The sequence below is a fragment of the Acyrthosiphon pisum genome, chromosome A1, assembly GCF_005508785.2.
Source record: "Acyrthosiphon pisum isolate AL4f chromosome A1, pea_aphid_22Mar2018_4r6ur, whole genome shotgun sequence".
In the NCBI taxonomy this organism is placed as follows: Eukaryota; Metazoa; Arthropoda; class Insecta; order Hemiptera; family Aphididae; genus Acyrthosiphon; species Acyrthosiphon pisum.
This window is the reverse complement of record NC_042494.1, coordinates 157,311,671-157,331,260: the sequence shown is the minus strand read 5'-3', so window position 1 is coordinate 157,331,260 and position 19,590 is coordinate 157,311,671. Positions and strand designations below refer to the sequence as shown.

The following is a 19,590-nucleotide window of genomic DNA, read 5'->3' as shown; positions in this document are numbered from 1 at the left end:
AAACTATCGATTGTATTGACGAATCTTGAAACAATTCACGAAAAATTAATACGCCTGAATGTGGTGGGCAAGATAAATATAAAAATTAATTGGATTTACATTATTGGAATTATTGTAAATGTCATGTTTGGTATATTGCAATCTGTCAGGATGATAACTATCAATCAAAATATTACAATACATGATATGGTAACATTACAATCTATAAACATTTTTTTAAGTTAATGAATAAGTTCTTTTTATTTATTTACAGTTAATATAAATAATGTAACTGTTGTGCCTTTCCGGGTACCTATCCTAATCTACTTCTTTATTTTATGCAAGAGTTCTAAACCTTTTGAGGTCCACGTACCCTTTATAACTATACAATTAGTTCACGCCCCATCACCTCACCACTATAATATTATTGATATATGCATAATACATTGTATTATATAGCAATAACATAACATACTTTAATCTTGGTTATTGGATTAATATGAATATAATTTCAATGGAGATTTTAAATATTCAATTAATATATTATTAAATATAATAGTTTGGACTTTTGGACCCACAGGTTGAGTACCCTTGATCTATTGCACGTTCAAATTATTATTTTTAAAAAATTTGAGTATAAGAACTATATTATATATAGTTTACCCTTTACAGCCAATTCATTGAAAATTATATTATACACTATTGTCCATATTTTAAGAGTACACTAAACCCGTTGCTGTTGTTCCCATTGTTACACGTGTGCTAAAAAACCTAAACAATATTCTGTTTTCAAGCTTTAAGAAACAGTTACCAATTATCAAACTTAAATTTAAGCATATATTATCGTTGGAGGAATAAAAAATCTTCTGGTTTGATAATAGATCAATTAATTTTCATGTGGGCACATTTAGGTATCACCATGCCCAGTTGGGAGGTTGCGACCCCTCTCTCCAGACAATGTGACTGCCCGAAGTGCCACCTGTGACCGAGGTTTGAATCGGCGATGGTGCGCGTTGCAACCGAAGCCTTAGCAAATTCAGCCACTCCACCCCCCCCCCTCTTTAAGATTTTTTTATTATATTTATAACATAGATACAATATTATCAGCGATGACGACTGTATATCACACATTTTCAGGTCATTATAACGGTGACGAATACTTGCCATTCCGTAGTATTTTATGAATATATACTACTAATATTATACATAAAGTGGATAGTGTTCAAGATAAATGAAAAAATTCCTGAAAGAGGGCCGTGCTTAAGTACATACAGAGATTTGTATTTGGATGTTATAGAATGCTTAAACGATGTTAATAAATCAATATATGGTTTGCCGGCCATAGTTGATTTTATTGCAGCAAATGTCAGCAACATAATAATTATCATATACGGTCGTATATTATTCCCTAGAGGCTATGATCATGACCAGATTCGTATCATTCCTCTCATAGGTTTACTTATGAGCACAACTAATATTTTAACATTATATATGATTGGTCACGCCACGGAAAAGGAGGTATTTATATATTTTTAGTTTTAAGTAAGGCATGGAAAATGGGATTTTTCATGCAAAATCGGTTTTCGGCCAAATTTGTATTAGTTTTTAGTGTAACATTAAAAAAAAATACGTACTTACATGATACAATGTTTATATTATCTTTTTCTATAAGTACCTACACGATAAAATTTTCAAAGTATTTTGACTTGTTTTGAGCTGTTTAAGGACATTTTAAATTTTTAAATTTTATTTTATATAGATGTCAATAAAATGTTATTTGTTTGGTCATAAAGTTTGAAAACTGAATACAAGGTTTCTAATTATTGTCTACCTATTCTCAATACTTAGTAACTTCAGTGAATAAAAACGAATAAATATTTAATTTCTCCACAGATAAAAACATTTAAACTTTCTTAAAAAGAACATATCTATATAATGTACATATTATGTTATTTTAATCAGTAAAAATGAAGTGAATGTCTATTAGAAAGAATTTAAATATAGTTAACATTGTGTTTATTTAGTATGTTCTAATTCTTTAAAACTTAATTTCTGTAATTTCAGATAAATCGAATGAGTCTAGTCTTACATCAACGATCCGTAATCGAAAGAAACCCAAGAATTAAACGTCAGGTATAATTAATATATTATAATATTACATATATTTGATTCATCTAAAATTTAATTTATCATTATTTTTATGTAGATCAAGTTTTTTTTACTACGAAGATTGCACGAACACTTCCATTTTAAGTTGTATGGAATGTGTCATATCAATTTAAGACAACTACTTATCCTATCAAACGGTGCAATTGGTTATTTAGTAATTCAAATTCTGTTCAAATTGAAGAAATAATAAACACAGAGAATTAATCGACATCCCGTGATATTTGATTAACTTAAAATACTCGAACTAGGAACACGTTTTTGTATTTTACAATACGGAACGAACCCTTTAAAAATATGAATATAATAGTAATAATTTGATTTATGTTAGTAATTTAAATTCTGTTCATGTTGAAGAAATAATAAACAGAGAAAATTAATCGACATCCCGTGATATTTGAATTACTTAAGATACTCGAACTAGGATCATGTTTGATTAATAAAAATGCTTTTTTATATATTTCTTTTTTATTTTATTTTACAATACGAGACGAATCCTTTAAAATATAAATATAATAGTAATGATTTGGTTTATGGAAACGAGGTTCAATTTTAGAGTGAGAATGAAGGGTCAGTATTGGCAATGCCCATAAGACAGATGATCGGTGAGTTAAGATAGTATAGTTTGAGGAAGAGATAGGTTTATGGAACGGAACAATTGATCGTGTACGGCGGGAGTGGACATTAAATGAGACACGGTATAGTGAATTTTAGAGGAAAGAAGATTAGATAGAAATGATAAGTTAGCTGAGTGAAGACGATCAGCTAGGCTTTCTAAAGAAAAAAGGCATTTGATTGGTGTGTAATCGTGAGGTCGACAGGATATTTTTAACTTATAAGCAGCGTAACAGAGGAATTTTTTTGAATCCTTTCTATCATGCTACGGGCAGAATTGGTGGACGGGCCCCAGAGGATGGTACCATACTCAAGGATGGAACGAACTAAGGAACAGAAAAGGGTTTTTAGTGGTGTGAGCAAAAGAAAGTCTGTAGAGACACGGTTTATGAAACCTAACAGTTTAAGAGCCTTACAACAGCTTATCTGAATGTGCATATTAGGGCATAGGTTCCATGTAAGAGTAAATCCTAAAGCCTTTACATAATTATTACAAGTTATCAAGGGGGTATTATTTACGGAGTAACTATGCTTGATTACAACATTAATACGACAGAAAGTCATTACTGAACATTCAGAAATATTAAGAGCTAGCTAGGTAGGATGGATTTTATACGGGAAAAGATTTTCATATCATCAGCAAAGATTAGTTTGGCATGCTGGAGGACGGGGTATGCCCGAATTTACGTATAGGGCAAACAGAAGTGGAGAAAAAATAGCACCTTGTAGCACACCTGAGGAGGGTGTAAAGTCACTCATGGCAGATTTTCGTGTTGACCAGGATGACGTTATGGAGAAAATGGTAGAGCTAGGGCTCATGGATAAGTTTGAGAGCGAACATAGTGACATTGAAACCGTTGTCACGGACCAATAATATTCTATACAAGCCGTGGCTGGCGCGGTGGCTTGCTGTAAATCAGATACGGTAGTCAAATCAGGTTCTCACATCAACTTACCAAAAATTCTGTTACCACATTTCAACGGTGATTTAATTAGTTGGCGGTCCTATCGCGACACATTTGATTCACTTTTCCACGAGAATCAGGACCTTACTAACGTTGAGCGATTTCATTATATAATCTCGTCGGTCTCTGGACCTGCTGCTGCTATGGTACGTTCGATCCCTCTCACTGGTCCCAACTATGATGTGGCGTGGAACGCATTGCATGATCGATTTGACAATCTACGTCTGATACTTCACGCCCATTTGGACAAGCTATTCGGATTTGCTCCTATCCACAATGAATCGTTGAATGAGGAGCAGCCTCAGTAGAACAAATCGTGTCGTTGCAGAAGCAACTCGTAAGTCTGTTAGGTCAAGGTGGATTTGAGCTAAAAAAGTGGGCAAGCAATTGTCCACAAGTTCTCCAAGATATACCAAAGGACGATCAAGTTGTGGATCTATCGTTTGACCCAAAGGACGATTGTTCAATCAAAATTCTGGGGCTACATTGGGATCCGGCGATTGACATGTTCAGTTATCATAATGACCCATGCGGCTCGCGACCAACAAAACGTTTAGTGTTATCCGCAATAGCCAAAATGTATGACCCACTCGGAGCCTCAGCACCCATTACCTTTTGGGCTAAGTGCTTCATGCAACTTTTATGGAGAAAGGGATATGACTGTGACCAATCAATCCCCGACGACTTGGCTGTCTCGTGGAATTCATTCTCTACACAGTTGCCTTCGGTTTCACGAGTTAAACTCAGGAGACATATTCCTATTGAGCAGTGTACTGAAGCTCAACTAATAGGTTTTTCCGATGCATCCAAAAGGGGCTATTCTGCGGTCGTGTACCTGCGATTGTCATATGGGGCAGGATCCGGCACTGTACATTTACTTACAGCAAGATCGAAGGTTGCGCCGTTAAAGAACAGTCGATTGGACGAATCGCTTTCGGTTCCAAGGCTGGAATTATGCGGGGCATTACTATTAGCTCAAACACTACGTCGTGTACATTCGAATCTATCGTCAATCATCCACATATCGTCCATTCATGCATGGACAGACTCGACAGTGGTATTGTCCTGGCTGACAACTCAACAAGTTACATTCAAAGTATTTGTTACGAACAGGCTTAACAAGATAAACGAACTTCTGCCCTGGTCAGTGGCGATATGTACCATCATTGCAAAACCCAGCTGATTGCGTGTCCCGTGGCTTACTCCCTGACGAGGCGTTGAAACACAATCTATACTGGGGTGGTCCATCTTTCTTACAACAGTCACCTGGAAGTTGGACGTCATCACAATTTGAAAAAATTCCAGTCACGGAATTACCCGAACAGAAAACAGTTGCAGAGACCCTTCACGTGAGTGTTACTCCGACAACGGAGAACGATTGGCTTGACAAATTCTCATCATTAACTCGTTTGAAGAGAGTAATTGTTTATATTCGACGTTTCATAGTCAAAGCTCGTCACAAGTTACAACAACGAAATCCCACGCATCGATGTGACGAACATCCACCAATGCTTACAGGATTCCTTGGACATGAGGAACTTCGTGAGGCTCAAAAGACTCTAGTCCAAATAACGCAACACAACCACATTCCACACTTATTTTATCTTATGCCGTCTTCTTCATCTTCTATTAAACCTCGGTCGATAGCTGCTCTCACCCCGTTCATCGACGGATCTGGAACCATACGCGTGGGTGGACAATTGCGCCGTTCAAGTGCACCGGATAATTTTAAATACCCAATGTTAATACCAAAGACAAGCGCGCTGGCGTCACTATTGATTCGACACTATCATGTAACCTACATGCACGCTGGGCCCCAGCTCGTGGCGTCTTTGTTATCCACTCAATTTTGGATTGTGTCAGGTCGATCAGTTATCCGTCATGTTATTTACAAATGTGTTACTTGTACCAGACACCGAGCATCAATGATCAAAACTTTGATGGGGGACCTTCCATCCCCGCGAGTGTGCCCATCTAGGCCCTTCTCCAACGTCGGTGTAGATTATGCAGGACCGTTATTGGTCAAAGAAAGTAAGCTTTGGAACGCACGATCTACAAAATGTTATGTGGCGATCTTTATTTGCATGGCGGTAAAAGCGGTTCACATCGAAGTGGTCTCTGATCTCACAACTCCAGCATTCCTTGCGTCATTACAACGTTTTGTGGCACGTCGAGGAATACAGTCAGAAATATATTCAGACTGTGGTACTAACTTCCAAGGTGCTGCGTCTGAACTGCGTCGGTTGTGGTCAGATCCTGTAGCACAAAACACCTTTTCCAATGCCATTCCATGTCGGTGGCACTTCAACCCACCAGCTGCTCCCCACTTCGGGGGATTGTGGGAGGCAGCTGTTAGGTCCATGAAACACCATCTGAAGCGAGTAATTGGCACCCAAGTGTTAACGTTCGAAGAAATGTGCACCATAACTCACCGAATAGAAGCTATACTGAACTCGCGACCAATCACACCTTTTTCGTCTGATCCGAACGATTTACAAGCGTTAACACCCGGTCACTTTCTCATAGGTGCGCCCCTCGTCGCGCTGCCTGATTCCGACGTGACGCAAATTCCGATTAACCGTCTCCGCCGATGGCAGCTGTTGGATCAATTCCATCAATCGTTGTGGAAATGCTGATCGATTACTTGCGGTCGTTACAAGTTCTATCCAAATGGCACCGCCCACAATCTAACGTCACAGTTGGTGATCTTGTGCTAGTACAGGCACCGAATTTGCCACCTACACTGTGGAAAATGGGACGGGTCGAAGCGATTCACCCCGGAGAAGATGGAGTCGTAAGGGTAGTAAGTCTCCGCACCAGCGATGGCACCCTCAAGCGGCCCGTGGTCAAATTAGCCCTTCTTCCCACAACTTAAAAAAAATATATATATACATTCTTACGTATTCCAGTGTCTCTTCCACTTCTCTCTTTTTTTGTGTAAAAAAATGAAGTTTGTTAATTTTTTTTATTATGTATTATGTATTTTATGTTATTATTCAAAAAAATGTATCAGATCTTCCTCAGCTACGCCTCGACCTCATTTTGAAAGGACCTTAGTCTTCCAAAGGGGGAGTATGTTGACGCTACAATCTGTGTACATGCCGTGCCACCACTAAACGGCAGATAAGCTTATCTGTCGGTTGACCGTCCACGGCGGCCTGGATATAGCGGAGGGAAATTAGTACCGGTGGTGTTGCCCTGACGAGTGCGTCGTGATCGGCCGCTCGTGCAGCCGATATCTTTTTATATACGTAAAGAAAATCGTCGTCAGTCCGAGTTTTCGCAGTGCGACCGAAATTCGTTCATTTTATGCATTGTCGCCCGTCCCTCGTCGCAGTGCGAATGCATTAAGTATTTTACGGCTCATCATTATCGCCCGTCCGCGAAAGCGCAGCGCGAGCCAGCCGTTCGGGTATTACATCATTGGCACACACACACATACACGTGATATCACACCGTCGTCATATAAACCAGCTGTTCCGTCGCGGTGCCATATCACAAACATCAGGTCGTACCGTGATATTATTGTTTTTATTGATTGTATTGTTATTATTATATTTTATATGCTGTAGTTACTACGGTGGATCGTTTTGTGATCGCCTAAGTTAAGGGTACTAACATAGGTTAAGGCCTCATTTATATTATTATTATCGAATTATTCATATATTGTTATATTTATATCTACATTTATTTTCTTTCTTTAATTATCTCCTTTATATTCCATATTGTTGGTAATTTCCCACACAAAATTTTGTTGGGCGTACCAGCCGAAACAATATAAAAAATGGGCGCTGAAAGAATATCCATGAACATCGTTGTCGTTGGACAAGTCCAATCTGCCAAAACCACCAAGACCATCGCCAAGGCCACATCAGCCACCAGCCAATTGATTGGTGAGTTAACAATCCTGTGATTTTGTTTAATTTCGAATAATAGTGGAGATCGTATTTTTTTCCGATTCTTTTTGATATTGTGTTACAATTTTATTTTATTATTGTGTGCATGCGTACACTACTACACTGGTATGTTTATTTGATTTTATTCAATTTATTTTAATATCTCAAGATATTAGTTATTAGGGATCAAAACGCGGGAAAAAATCTGGAAAACGTCGGAAAAAACCCGTTTATTTCCTAGCTGCTGAAAGTATGGACAATTTGGAGAATATTGAAATAAAATATTTCCGAAAAAAGAACTGAAGTTTTCGGAAAATTTAAAGAACAGTATTTTTGGAAAATTAAAAACGCTTAAAAATTACAATAATCTAAGTAAATATAAAAAAAAATAGATATAGAAACCTGTCATTTTCGTCTCACATTTGTTCGGTGTATATATACTTAGTACTTAATACTATACTATCATTGTATTAAACATTGAAACTATTAACCATTAATACTGGCTAATAGTAAGTATTTGAAAGTTTTAATATTTTAAACGCAGGGTGTAACGATAAAATTATCAACATTTGTTTACTCGTTTTGAGCTGTTAACAGGCATTTTCAATTTGTTAAGTTTTTTTTTTATAGATGTTTATAAAATCGTATTTGTTGAGTCAAAAAGCTTGAAAATTTAATGCAAGGCTTTAGGCTCCTGATATATTGTTTCAGTAATAATAAAATATTAAAATTGCTTAGGCACGTTTTTTGTATACCTACCTAATCATTTAAAGTTCTTCTGTTGACGAAATTTAAAATTATTTAGTAGTTAACAATAATTTATAAAATGTTCAACTTTTATCGCTGAGGATTAAACATTTAAAACAAGGTTCCACATTAGTAGTTCAATTGTAACCAAATAATCTAAACAATATATAAGCTCCGTTTGTGTTTATAGTAAGTTATTTTAAGTTAAAATTTGGACGAGATTACATATTAAATAACCAAGAATAACGATTTTAGTTATTTTGTTGTAATATACAATTATTATTCGTGGGTACTTGAAACTTCTCAAGTAGATATTATGTAATCATTATATACAAATATTTAAATATAATAATATTAATTTAACTAACCGGTAACCGTATTGTTAATAATTACAATATCGATTTAATATAAAATAACATTGGCTGACAAACAGTCTCCGCTCAGAATCGTTTTTTGTTAACAACGATCATATTATATCACTGAGTTCAATTTTTACTCCATCCGTTACAATGATCCACTTGTTACTTGTAATCTACTTGGCTACTTGTACAACAGAACACTTACCCGCTTTTTTAAACTTAGGAAGTAATTACAAAGTAAATAGTATTACTGACTACATAGTGAATACTATTATATAATAGTTAATACTAAAAATATAACTATTTATATCTAAATTAAGTATAGAATCAGTAAAATGCATCCGCTACAGACTTTAAGTGACTGTAGGTGTATTATAATATATGTATTATGATTATTGATTATCAACCATCATTATTTATTAGATTGGAAATTTTTATCCCTATTAATTACCTATATAATAATAATAAAAATAATTTAATTTAACCTGTTATCTAATAAGGAAATATTTTAGTACTATCCCTCATTATAATGTCAAACGAATAAATAAATAAATACATTTATACAAAATGTGATCTGTCTATTTCTGTGAGTAGATTCTTCAAGAGTCATACACATATTAAAAATGAATAATAATCAAATATAAGGTCCAGAATATGCTATATAGTTTATACAAAAAAAAACGTAAAATATGCACTCGAATCTGCAAAGAATGAAAAAAAATAACATATTTTCACTGATAAAATGTTGTTATTTAATTTATAAACAAACACATTTAGATTTTAGACTTTGAGTGTTTTTTAAATTTATTTGTGTCTTAAAACACTTTTTCTACTAGAAATAATTTTTCAAACACAAAATTTGAGGGTGGTTTCTGGTATCAAATTGCATCTAGTTGGTAATTTTAGGCGGCAAAAGTTGATAATTCTCAGTACTTTTTAAAATAATTGAAAACAAAAATAAAAAACAACATAAGTACATAATAAATTCAATAACAATTTAGTACTAGAAAAATCAATAACAAATTGTTATAACGCTAAAATAACAATGTCTTGGTATATTTTAGTTAAATTTTAATTAGGTGTTTGCAAAAATATGATAATATGAAACGCTGTATAATTTGTATTATGTTCTTAGCAAATTAAATAAACAATAATAAATATTGACATTTAATGTAATATATAGCAGGGCTCTGGTCTTAATTTGTTGATTTCAAATATAGGTTTTCAAATAATCCTCACATATAAATCAAGTCAATTATATTTGGGTTGAAAAAATAGATATCTCCAATAAAATACTTCAAATACTTCAAATATAACAAACCATTATCGCATTAAAATTGTAATGTATAATATAATATTATGTATTATAGTTTTAAAATATTATAATGCGTAATCAATATCATGATTGACAAGTGCTTAACCCAGTAGGTATACCTAATTCATAGTCTAAGGTTCAGAATAACAATACATTTTGTTTTTTGAAAATACGAGACTGCTTCTTATTGTTAATAATTAATGTTTATCTTAGAGTAAATATTTTTTTATGTATAAATAAATATAATAATATTATTCTGTACTTAGGGCTACGCGGCCTATTTTGTTATGAAAATACATTGAAATATGACTACAAATATAGTACAATTATAGGTACTTACACAAATACTGCACACTATTATATTTTATAAAATTAAGAACAATGAATTATATACGATGTTATGAACACACAATGGTACAAATAAATAATAACCAAGTTGTTTGACGGAAGTGACTGATTTATTTTGCGATGTCAATACACATTATTGCAATTAAGAACAAATTATAAAATCATGTACTGTTTGGGCTATGGCATTTTTTAGTTTGAGATTGATATGGATATCATGAATTAACAGTTCTGAAACAAAATAAATAATAGTCTATTAATACAAAACCTATTAGGTATACTATAATACAAAATGTATAAAACTAAGTTTAAAAAAAAATGTATACTAATATACATAGTATGGTTATATTATTGTCATTATTAATTTTTCCTTATATTATTGATCATATTACACAATATACATATCGAAAATATAGCCATCAGTAACATTGAACAATCATAGATATACGTTTATAAAATTTATTTTTTATATTCTATTATAATATAATTCGGATTTTTGATAAATTAAATTAAGTTTGAAGTTAATGTTTGTTATTATAACTTGTATGCAAGAAAAACATAAACATTTGAAGTAATACAATTTTCCGAAATAAATAAAAGTGAAATATATTATAAATGCCAAAATATGGTTATTTGACACTATTATTGTTTTTTATTATTTTATTAATTTTTTTCGAGTTATTTCATCAAAGAATAAAATTGTTTCATTACAGGATTGTTAACTCACAACTAATTGGCTGGTGGCTGGGGTGGCTTTGGCGACCGATTTGATGGCCTTGGCAGATTGGACTTGTCCGACGACGACAATGTTCATGGTTACTTTTTCAGCGCCCATTTTTGGTTTTTGGTTGGTTTTTTGAGGGTTAATGTGAAAACTGCAAGTAGGCAAAACAAAATAAAAATAAAAAAAAATATAAAATACAAATAATTTAAAATAATATAAAAATCAAAGAAATTTTATTTTCCGTCAGCTATACGGACAAAAAATACAAAATATAAATAATTTAAATTGAATGATAAAAATATTGTTAGTTATTCGATAAGCGTATTACAATATACTCACTGAAGATTATATTTGCACAAATATTGTGTTATGCTTGAATAGAGCACCAGTACGTCCTTTTATACATTGTGGATTTTCGATAAATGAAAAGCGGCTTGGTGGCGTGATTGTAGTAAGTGCTTTTTGTTGGCTGTTGGCCGATAGAGCGCTTCTAGGCGATTCGCGTACCTTACACATCGTACGTCGGACAATTTCATAAATTTTATTTTTATCAATTGAATTCAATATAATATTTACAGGTACATAGAATAATGAATCTAGAAAATTCTTGTACCAAGGAACTTTTCTTCAAAATTGGGAAAACAAATAAAAATTTTTAAATTCGAAAATTTTTTCGCAAATCAAGTTTTTGACTTGATCGATATTGATTTTTATTGTTTTGTTTACAGTCAAAAATGAAAAACTATAAATACTTAATATTTTCACCTAATTTTAAATTAGAATTTTCCATACAATGTTTAATATTTATAATAAATTAGATTTTTCTGAGCTATATATTCATTTGAAATGTTTTTTAGTTTTTTTTTCTATAGAAGTCGACATAAAACTCAGTCAAATAGTGTAAAATTTTAATACCTACTTACTAGATTTTTCTATGGGTTGTTTATACGTTAGTTAAAAAAAAAACAATAAATTCCAAAAATAATTTTCTATTCAAGTTTAAATTTCCTCAAGAGGGAATTGGATAATACACCACAAAAATTTAAATTAAAAAAAAAAGTATTTTAATTTTATTGTTGTAACTTGATAAAATATTTTAATCGAAGGAACTTATAATACAGTGTCAAGATACTTTTATATTTAAATTGTAATTTACCATGCCCATTGAAATAAGACATTTTAAGCTATTTTTTATTTTGAAATGTTAAAAAAATGTTTATGCAAAGCCAGAATTGTCGAAAGCTTAATATAATATGTCACATAAGTTGTTCTTATAGTCATTTAAAAATAATTTAAATACTTGAGCACGTTATTTTTATAAGCATTTAGATTTAAAATGTTCTCAACATTTGTGTAAATTACCTAATCGTTCATATTATTTTGTATTATATTTTTATTTTTGCTAATTTATTATGGTAGCTAAGTCTTGAAAACATATACAAGGTAAACATGGGTACACTCATAAGTAGTTCCTACTAAAATCCAAAATTTAGAAAAGTATTACCTCAGTTTTTTTATATATATTATATTTATGTTATAAAATGTTTACAAAATTGGATATTTAAACACAGAATAACGATTTTAGTATTTTTTTGGTATATTTGATAACAATTATAGTATACTAGCTGATCTCGTGCACTTCGTTGCCCGTTTAATGTACCAACTCTATATGACTCGAACTTTGTACAATTCGTTGTTTAATATTCGGTGTATGGTTTTCAAAATGTATCTTAACTTTTCCGTTTCCCAGAATAAAAATTCTGATTCGCAGCAGTATATTATCAGGTAGGCAATCTACCTACGGTAGATCGCGGACCCCGTGCTGTTTGTACGTAGGTATATGATTTAACTATAAAATATCAAAGTTATACCAAGTTTGTCGTATTCCACCTATGGTAGATTAATATAATCAATTAATACAAAATCCTAACCTAACATAACTACTAATATCAGATGAATAAAAAAAACCAAATTTAACCATTCCTAAATTAGTCTGTCTTCTTCCAGTTACAGCCAAAATATGTACCTTGTATATTTTGTGTTGCATATTCAGTAATAAGAAATTTAAGCTGTTTTGAACAATTGATATTATGTGTCTTACCTATCGTATAAAAAAAAACCAAATTTAACCATTCCTAAATAAGTCAGTCTTCTTCCCAGAGGTTTAATCTACACACAAACATTCATACCAAGCTGAACCCGTGCACTCCGTTGTCCGTAAAAAATTGCAACTTAAAAAATTATGATTGTTCAACTGTTTTTGGGTGTAACTTGCTGCAATGTTCAATAACTTGATTTGGTGCTAACTTGTACCTGATCTGCCCAAATAACCAATGGAAACCAATAATAAATAAATATTAATTTATACTGTAGACTGTAGCCAATGGCAACTATTTAAAAAATAAATAAAAATAAAATTTCCAATTTCCATCGTGAACCTCAAGATCCCTGTTTGAGCACCTCTTTAAAATGCAAATTTTGAAAAATCCTTTCTTAGTGCGCCTATACATAGTAATAAGAACATTTACTGAAAATTTCATATCCATAGCTTCAGCAGTTCCGGCTAAGCGATGATGAATCACCCAGGACAAGTCTTTTTATATATAAAGTTTATGATATTATGATATAAATGGGTTTATAATTTTATAATAATAAATACTAACAAAATAAAATGTAAACATTACTCACCCCCATTTTTTCCTTTAATAACGAATTTATTTAAATTCTAATTTTTGGAGTTTTAGATTCTGAGCGGAGCGAGGAAGCTATTGTTTTTACATTGGTGTTTATTTTCTTTTTATCTTTTTTTTTCTTTTTATATCCTGTATACAAAATTTCTTCCAGAAGGAGTATTTCTATTTTAACATATAGTACCTTATCTTTTAGAAAATTGGATCAAGATGGTACTTTAAAGAGGTCATTTTTCGATTTTCTCAATAGTTATTTAATGCCACGGAAAAAACCACCGGAAAATTACGAAAAAACGCTAAAAATGGGATTTTAATTTCTAACGCTTTGTTTATCACCATAGAAACGAATAAAAAATTATAATATTTTAATAGTAATTCAACTTACATGATAAAATAAATAATAACAAAATATAAAATATCCAGACTGACAAACCGTCTCCGCTCAGAATCGTTTTTCTTATACAATGATATATACAATATATATATCATTGAATTCAAGTCTAATACAACCATTATACAATGACCAACTTGTAACCTACTGTACAGCAGAGCGACATCCACTTACCTGCTTTTTAAACATTGGTACTCAAGGTCACTTTTTTCTATCTCTTAAATTTGTTTGTACTACTTAAAGAATGTCCTGTGGTAAAACTTCCGTTTTTTCAAACGAGAATCCCCTTTTTTTTGCAAATAATTTGAAAATGTTTATTACCTAAATCAAAAATTAAAATGAGTAGTTGCTCTGTATTAAAGATAATAGTCCTTAAAAATGGTTTTACGAAAATATAAAATAGACGTAATAATATTGGAACTAGGATTTATTAGACTTGGTCCATTTTTACAAATTTAGAACGTTGATGGATTAATCATTAAAATTTTCAAATCATTATAGCCACAGATCTTCCCAACCTTTTATTATGGACCTTTATTTATCCTTGGAAGAACTCAAATACTACTCATATAAGTTTTGATTGAGTATATTTAAAAATTCCAAAAATCAGATTTTGAACTACTGCATTATTGAAGAAAACAGGGAGTGGGCATACTTGTTGAATCACTCTGTATATATTGTTATGATATAAATATGGGTTAGATAGGTATGCATATACTACTATAATAATTAATAATAACAAAACAAATGCCACCATTTTAATATTATCTTCTAATTTTTCTTGTTTCACTTTTTTTTACAGGTATGTTGATTGTTTACAATAAAAAATTATAAGATAACTTAATTGAATGTACGCAATGAGGTGGTACCTAATTGAAAACTGTCCAATTATTAAAAATTACTAGGTACATTCTTTCTTTAAATGGAATCAATTTGAATATGAAAAGTGTATTAATAGCTAGTACAGTAGTAGATTTATTCATGCAAATGTTGAGTTGGATACAAAAAGTAACCGTTCACCCAATATTAAGTTTATTTAAACAAATAATTGTTGTTACTAATAATTAGATTACGATTTAAGAGAACATAATATATTATCATCTACAGGGTGATTTATAAAGCATTCTCATCGGTACCATCATCTTAATTTTAATAAAGTAATTATTAAACGAAGAAATGGATGTGAACATGCTTTGTGAATTACATATGTATAGTTGTAGGTGTACAAAAATAATTGTTCACATGTCAAATGTATTTCATAAAATTCGAAAGCTATGCACTTTTAATAATACGATTAACGTGTTTAGTAAACAAGCAATCACCGCAATGTTTCGATGATCACGCCACACCACCTTCCCACTTTCAGCCGGCCGACGAGAGTGTATATAAAGGCGTACGTGCTCTTGATTTAAGCATAATACATCTTTTTGTGCAGATATCATAATTTTTGGTGAGTACGAATAGTTTTATTTTTATATCAAACGAATAACATTTTTTTCTTCCATTTACAGCTTTTACATTTTACACTTATATTATTTTTATTTTGTCTACTTGCAGTTTTCACTTTACTCCTCAAAAACCAACCAAAAATTCAAAATGGGCGCAGAAAAAGGTATCCATGAACATCGTTGTCGTTGGACAAGTCCAATCTGCCAAAGCCGTGAAATCGGTCGCCAAGGCCCACAACAGCCACTAGCCAGCTGATGGTGAGTACATAAACTCTGTTTATAATAATATTATATAGGTAGATTTAAATTACAGTTTTTATTAACATGATCCAAAAAACCGTTTGATATATTATACATACAGTTGTATGTTGTTTTTTTTATAACATTATTAACTATTTGTTTGATTAGCAAATCGTTTATTATGCATCTTTTTAATTTATTAATTTAGTGTTTTCATATAGCTGTTCCATACAAAAGGTGTTATTATTTATTAATGATTCCCTTTTTTATTTAAAATTATTTTGTATTTTATTATATATTTGGTTATTTTCTTACATATAACAATTCTATATATTAAATATAAAAAAAACAACAATATTTAACAAGTAGGTACCTACTGTTAATTAAAAACATTTATATTGTGAGTTACACAATTTTTAATTATTCTTAAAAACCATCAATGTCGAATATTTTCCTTAATATTATTAATTACCCTGCATTGTGGAACATGAAAGTATTTGAAAATAAGAATTGAAGTCATAATATCTAAGGGCTCTATATAGTAAATATACATTTAAAAATGTTTACTTCTTTATATAAACCTTTCTAAAGATTAATAAACTAAACATTATCTTGTACAAAACATAAAATAGAAATCAATATAAATTATTTTATTTTAAATCTTCCCAACACAATTAACCGTAAATGAAATATAATGCATAACAATTTTTTCCCATGTGTACATATTTTAATAACATTTTTTTTTTTAATGAACTTTTACATTTCTATTTCTATTATTTATTATTTGAATTATTATATAAATGTTTAATGCATATTTTTTTCAATTACAATTTTTTTGAACTTTTAATTAATTAATTTTTGTTTTGTTTCAGAACTGTTGATTTGTGTAAGTAGTTCATTCATCGCAAACTCAAAAATGCCATAGCCCAAGCAATACAATATGAAATTCTGATTGATATTGATTAAATTAAATAAAACAGTTTCTTCGATATTCAATTTTTTTATATATACAATAAAATTTTGCCTATCTGTTCCGATACCCATATCAGTGCTTATGTGTTTTATCAACAATTACCTAACAGTGTTGTACTTAAACAATCATTAAGGATACGCACAATATCATAAAAATTATTTTAAGATACAGAAATATTGCATGTTGTGCTGATGTTGATGATAAATGAGTTACTATCTTATATTATGATTAGTTCGATAATTGTGAATTTATTTAGCTTAACATAATTATGTAAATCACGAACAGTAAATGTGAAAATTGATGTACGATACTATAAATTGAATGGATTTTAAGTAAAATACCTAACTATATAATTAATAGCCACATATATGCTGGGATTTTATGTTTTGAGATCAATATTAATATATAAATAATAAATATGTTGTTATAAAAGAGTTTTGAGAATTAGGATTCAAATTCTAATAATTTATAATATTCTGTGCCAGAATTGAAATGTCCTAATCATTAAAAAAAATATTCTAAAATATAAGTTAAGAAGTGTATCACTTTTCAAATTATACAATTATACCTAAATTTGCATTATTCTATAGCAGTAAGTACTAGGAAACCGTGGGAAGAGTAAATTAATTATCAAGTTGATTTAAATTTTATTTTAAAATGATAAAAAAAGAAATAAGTCATTAGTTGTATAATATTATGTAGTTATTTTATATCACTGAAAAAAAGATCGTTTAAACTCTAATAATATAAAGGGGCACGTGGGATTTTTGAAAATTAACAAGGGGGCGTAGCATAAAAAAAGGTTAGGAACCACTGTTCTAGAGGACAATAAAGAAAGATACAACTATCATTTAAATCTGTGCCCTAACTTCTATTATTATTTATTTCTCGTAGGTATGTATTCATGATTTGTTAACAGTTAAATAATGTATGATCTTAGTTTATGTAAAAGAATAAATTTACATTTGTTGTAAAAACATAACAATATATTAATTGGAATTAAATTGTAGTTATTGTACTAAGTTATTATTAGATATTCATATATTTATTTGGAACTATTTAAATATTCAATTGATGTACGTTTCCTGGAAATATCCAAGCACAAATTATAGCATAAGATTATATAAATTATGAAACAAGTAAAATTTTTTTAGCGAGTCATATAATAATAGTACTATATGCATGCCAGCCCACATTATAACTAATTATAGCAGAAATAATCATGTAGATATGTACCTAGGTATTATTATGCAGTTGGCTAGAGAGAGCACCTCTCATCAATACTGATGAAAATATGTATTACTAGGCCAATATTATATTCTACTAATCTATATTAATAATAGTAAATAAAATCAAAAAAAAATCTAATGCACTGTATATTGGATTTATTATATCACCAGTATAATATACATTTATGTGATTTATTGTATTAATTATTATAATTTAAATATTAAATTATTCTAATGGACTCCGGCGTTCATAAATGAGAAATAAAATATGTACTAAATACAATAAGCATAAAATCACAGCTTAAAATACGATTTAAACTACCTACGTAGGTATTTGTTATAATATATAGTAGGTAATTAAGTTTTTCTTTTTATAATATTATTGTTTATTCGTAATCAATGAAATTCATGATCGTCGTTATAACCAAGAAATATTCGATTTGAAAACATTTCATCAAAACATCCTTGCATATTTAAAGAGTGTAGGCAGAAACGCAGAAGCAAAAGCTTAGGACAAAAATTCGTTTATTATATTATTAGGGTTCTGAATTTGAAATTATTAGCTTGAAATTTTTAAAATTGAAAATTTCACTCTTCTTGAAATATATAAATGAAAAATATGTTTACTTCTTTGAAACGTATTCGGTAAATCGGTTATAGATGATTATAAATAATATACTGATTACCAACAGAAAACATTGATTATGAATAACTTATCGTAATCATTCAAAGTATACTAAATTACTATAATATTATATTAATGGTTATAAATTAAGTTTCAAAGTGTATAACTGTATAAGTATTAAATAATGTGTATTGGTATTAATTGTATTATAATTCATAAATCATAAGAAAAACTAGAATCTTAAATGATTAAAAAGGTGGGTAAGTGGATGTCACTCTGCTGTACAGTAGGTTAGAAGTGGGTCACTGTATAATGGACAGTATTAAATTTGAATTCAATGATATAATATCACTGTATAAAAAAAACGATTCTGAGCGGAGACGGTATATCAGTCTATGTATTAGACATATAATATATACTTATCTATGGTATTAAAAAAAAATTGACCTATAATAGGTACCTATAATAAATTCCAAATTAATCATATCATAATATCTATTAGGTACTTATAAGTTATAACGCGTTATACATCAACAAAAAACCGTGGTAAAATCATAGATATATAATAGTATACTTTAGAAGTTTCAAGTACCCACGAATAATATTATACAATCACAACAAAATAACTAAAAGAGTTATCCTAGGTTTTTAATATGTAATTTCGTCCAAATTTGTACTTAAAATGACTATAAAAATAAACTGTTTAAATGTATATTTTAGATTTTTTGGTAACAGAATTAATTACTTACGTGGAATTTTGTTTTAAATTTTTAATTCTTAGATACAAAATTGAACATTTTATAAATTTTTAAGTACAAATAATTTTTCAATTAAAATTTGATAAATTTTGTCAAATTTGATCTTTAAATGCTTATAAAAAAAA

At 30.3% G+C, this 19,590-nt stretch overlaps 1 protein-coding gene and 2 long non-coding RNA genes across 3 annotated transcripts; 2 read left to right on the top strand and 1 right to left on the bottom strand.

Annotated features, from left to right (window-relative positions):
• The first annotated feature begins 3,022 nt into the window (after window positions 1-3,022).
• On the top strand, window positions 3,023-6,361 carry LOC103308389. The gene is made up of 3 exons (XM_008181668.1): window positions 3,023-3,161; window positions 4,019-4,821; window positions 4,874-6,361. The coding sequence occupies exons 1-3, from the start codon at window positions 3,023-3,025 to the stop codon at window positions 6,359-6,361; spliced, it is 2,430 nt and encodes an 809-aa protein (XP_008179890.1).
• A 1,242-nt stretch (window positions 6,362-7,603) lies between these two features.
• Window positions 7,604-16,871, top strand: LOC100571007. The gene is made up of 4 exons (XR_119087.4): window positions 7,604-7,618; window positions 15,500-15,642; window positions 15,750-15,898; window positions 16,753-16,871. It is a non-coding gene; the product is annotated as an uncharacterized LOC100571007 (long non-coding RNA).
• Window positions 10,479-11,558, bottom strand: LOC100570910. The gene is made up of 3 exons (XR_510408.3): window positions 11,451-11,558; window positions 11,115-11,262; window positions 10,479-10,618 (listed from the first exon to the last, which is right to left on the bottom strand). It is a non-coding gene; the product is annotated as an uncharacterized LOC100570910 (long non-coding RNA).
• Window positions 16,872-19,590: the final 2,719 nt, after the last annotated feature.

Bases quoted from the DNA above. Each gene is read 5' to 3' on its own strand.
- LOC103308389 (XM_008181668.1), top strand. From the start codon at position 3,023: ATGCTACGGGCAGAATTGGTGGACGGGCCCCAGAGGATGGTACCATAC. The intron at 3,162-4,018 runs GTTTAAGAGCCT...TCGTTGAATGAG, and splicing joins ACGGTTTATGAAACCTAACA to GAGCAGCCTCAGTAGAACAA. The intron at 4,822-4,873 runs GTATTTGTTACG...TGCCCTGGTCAG, and splicing joins CTCAACAAGTTACATTCAAA to TGGCGATATGTACCATCATT.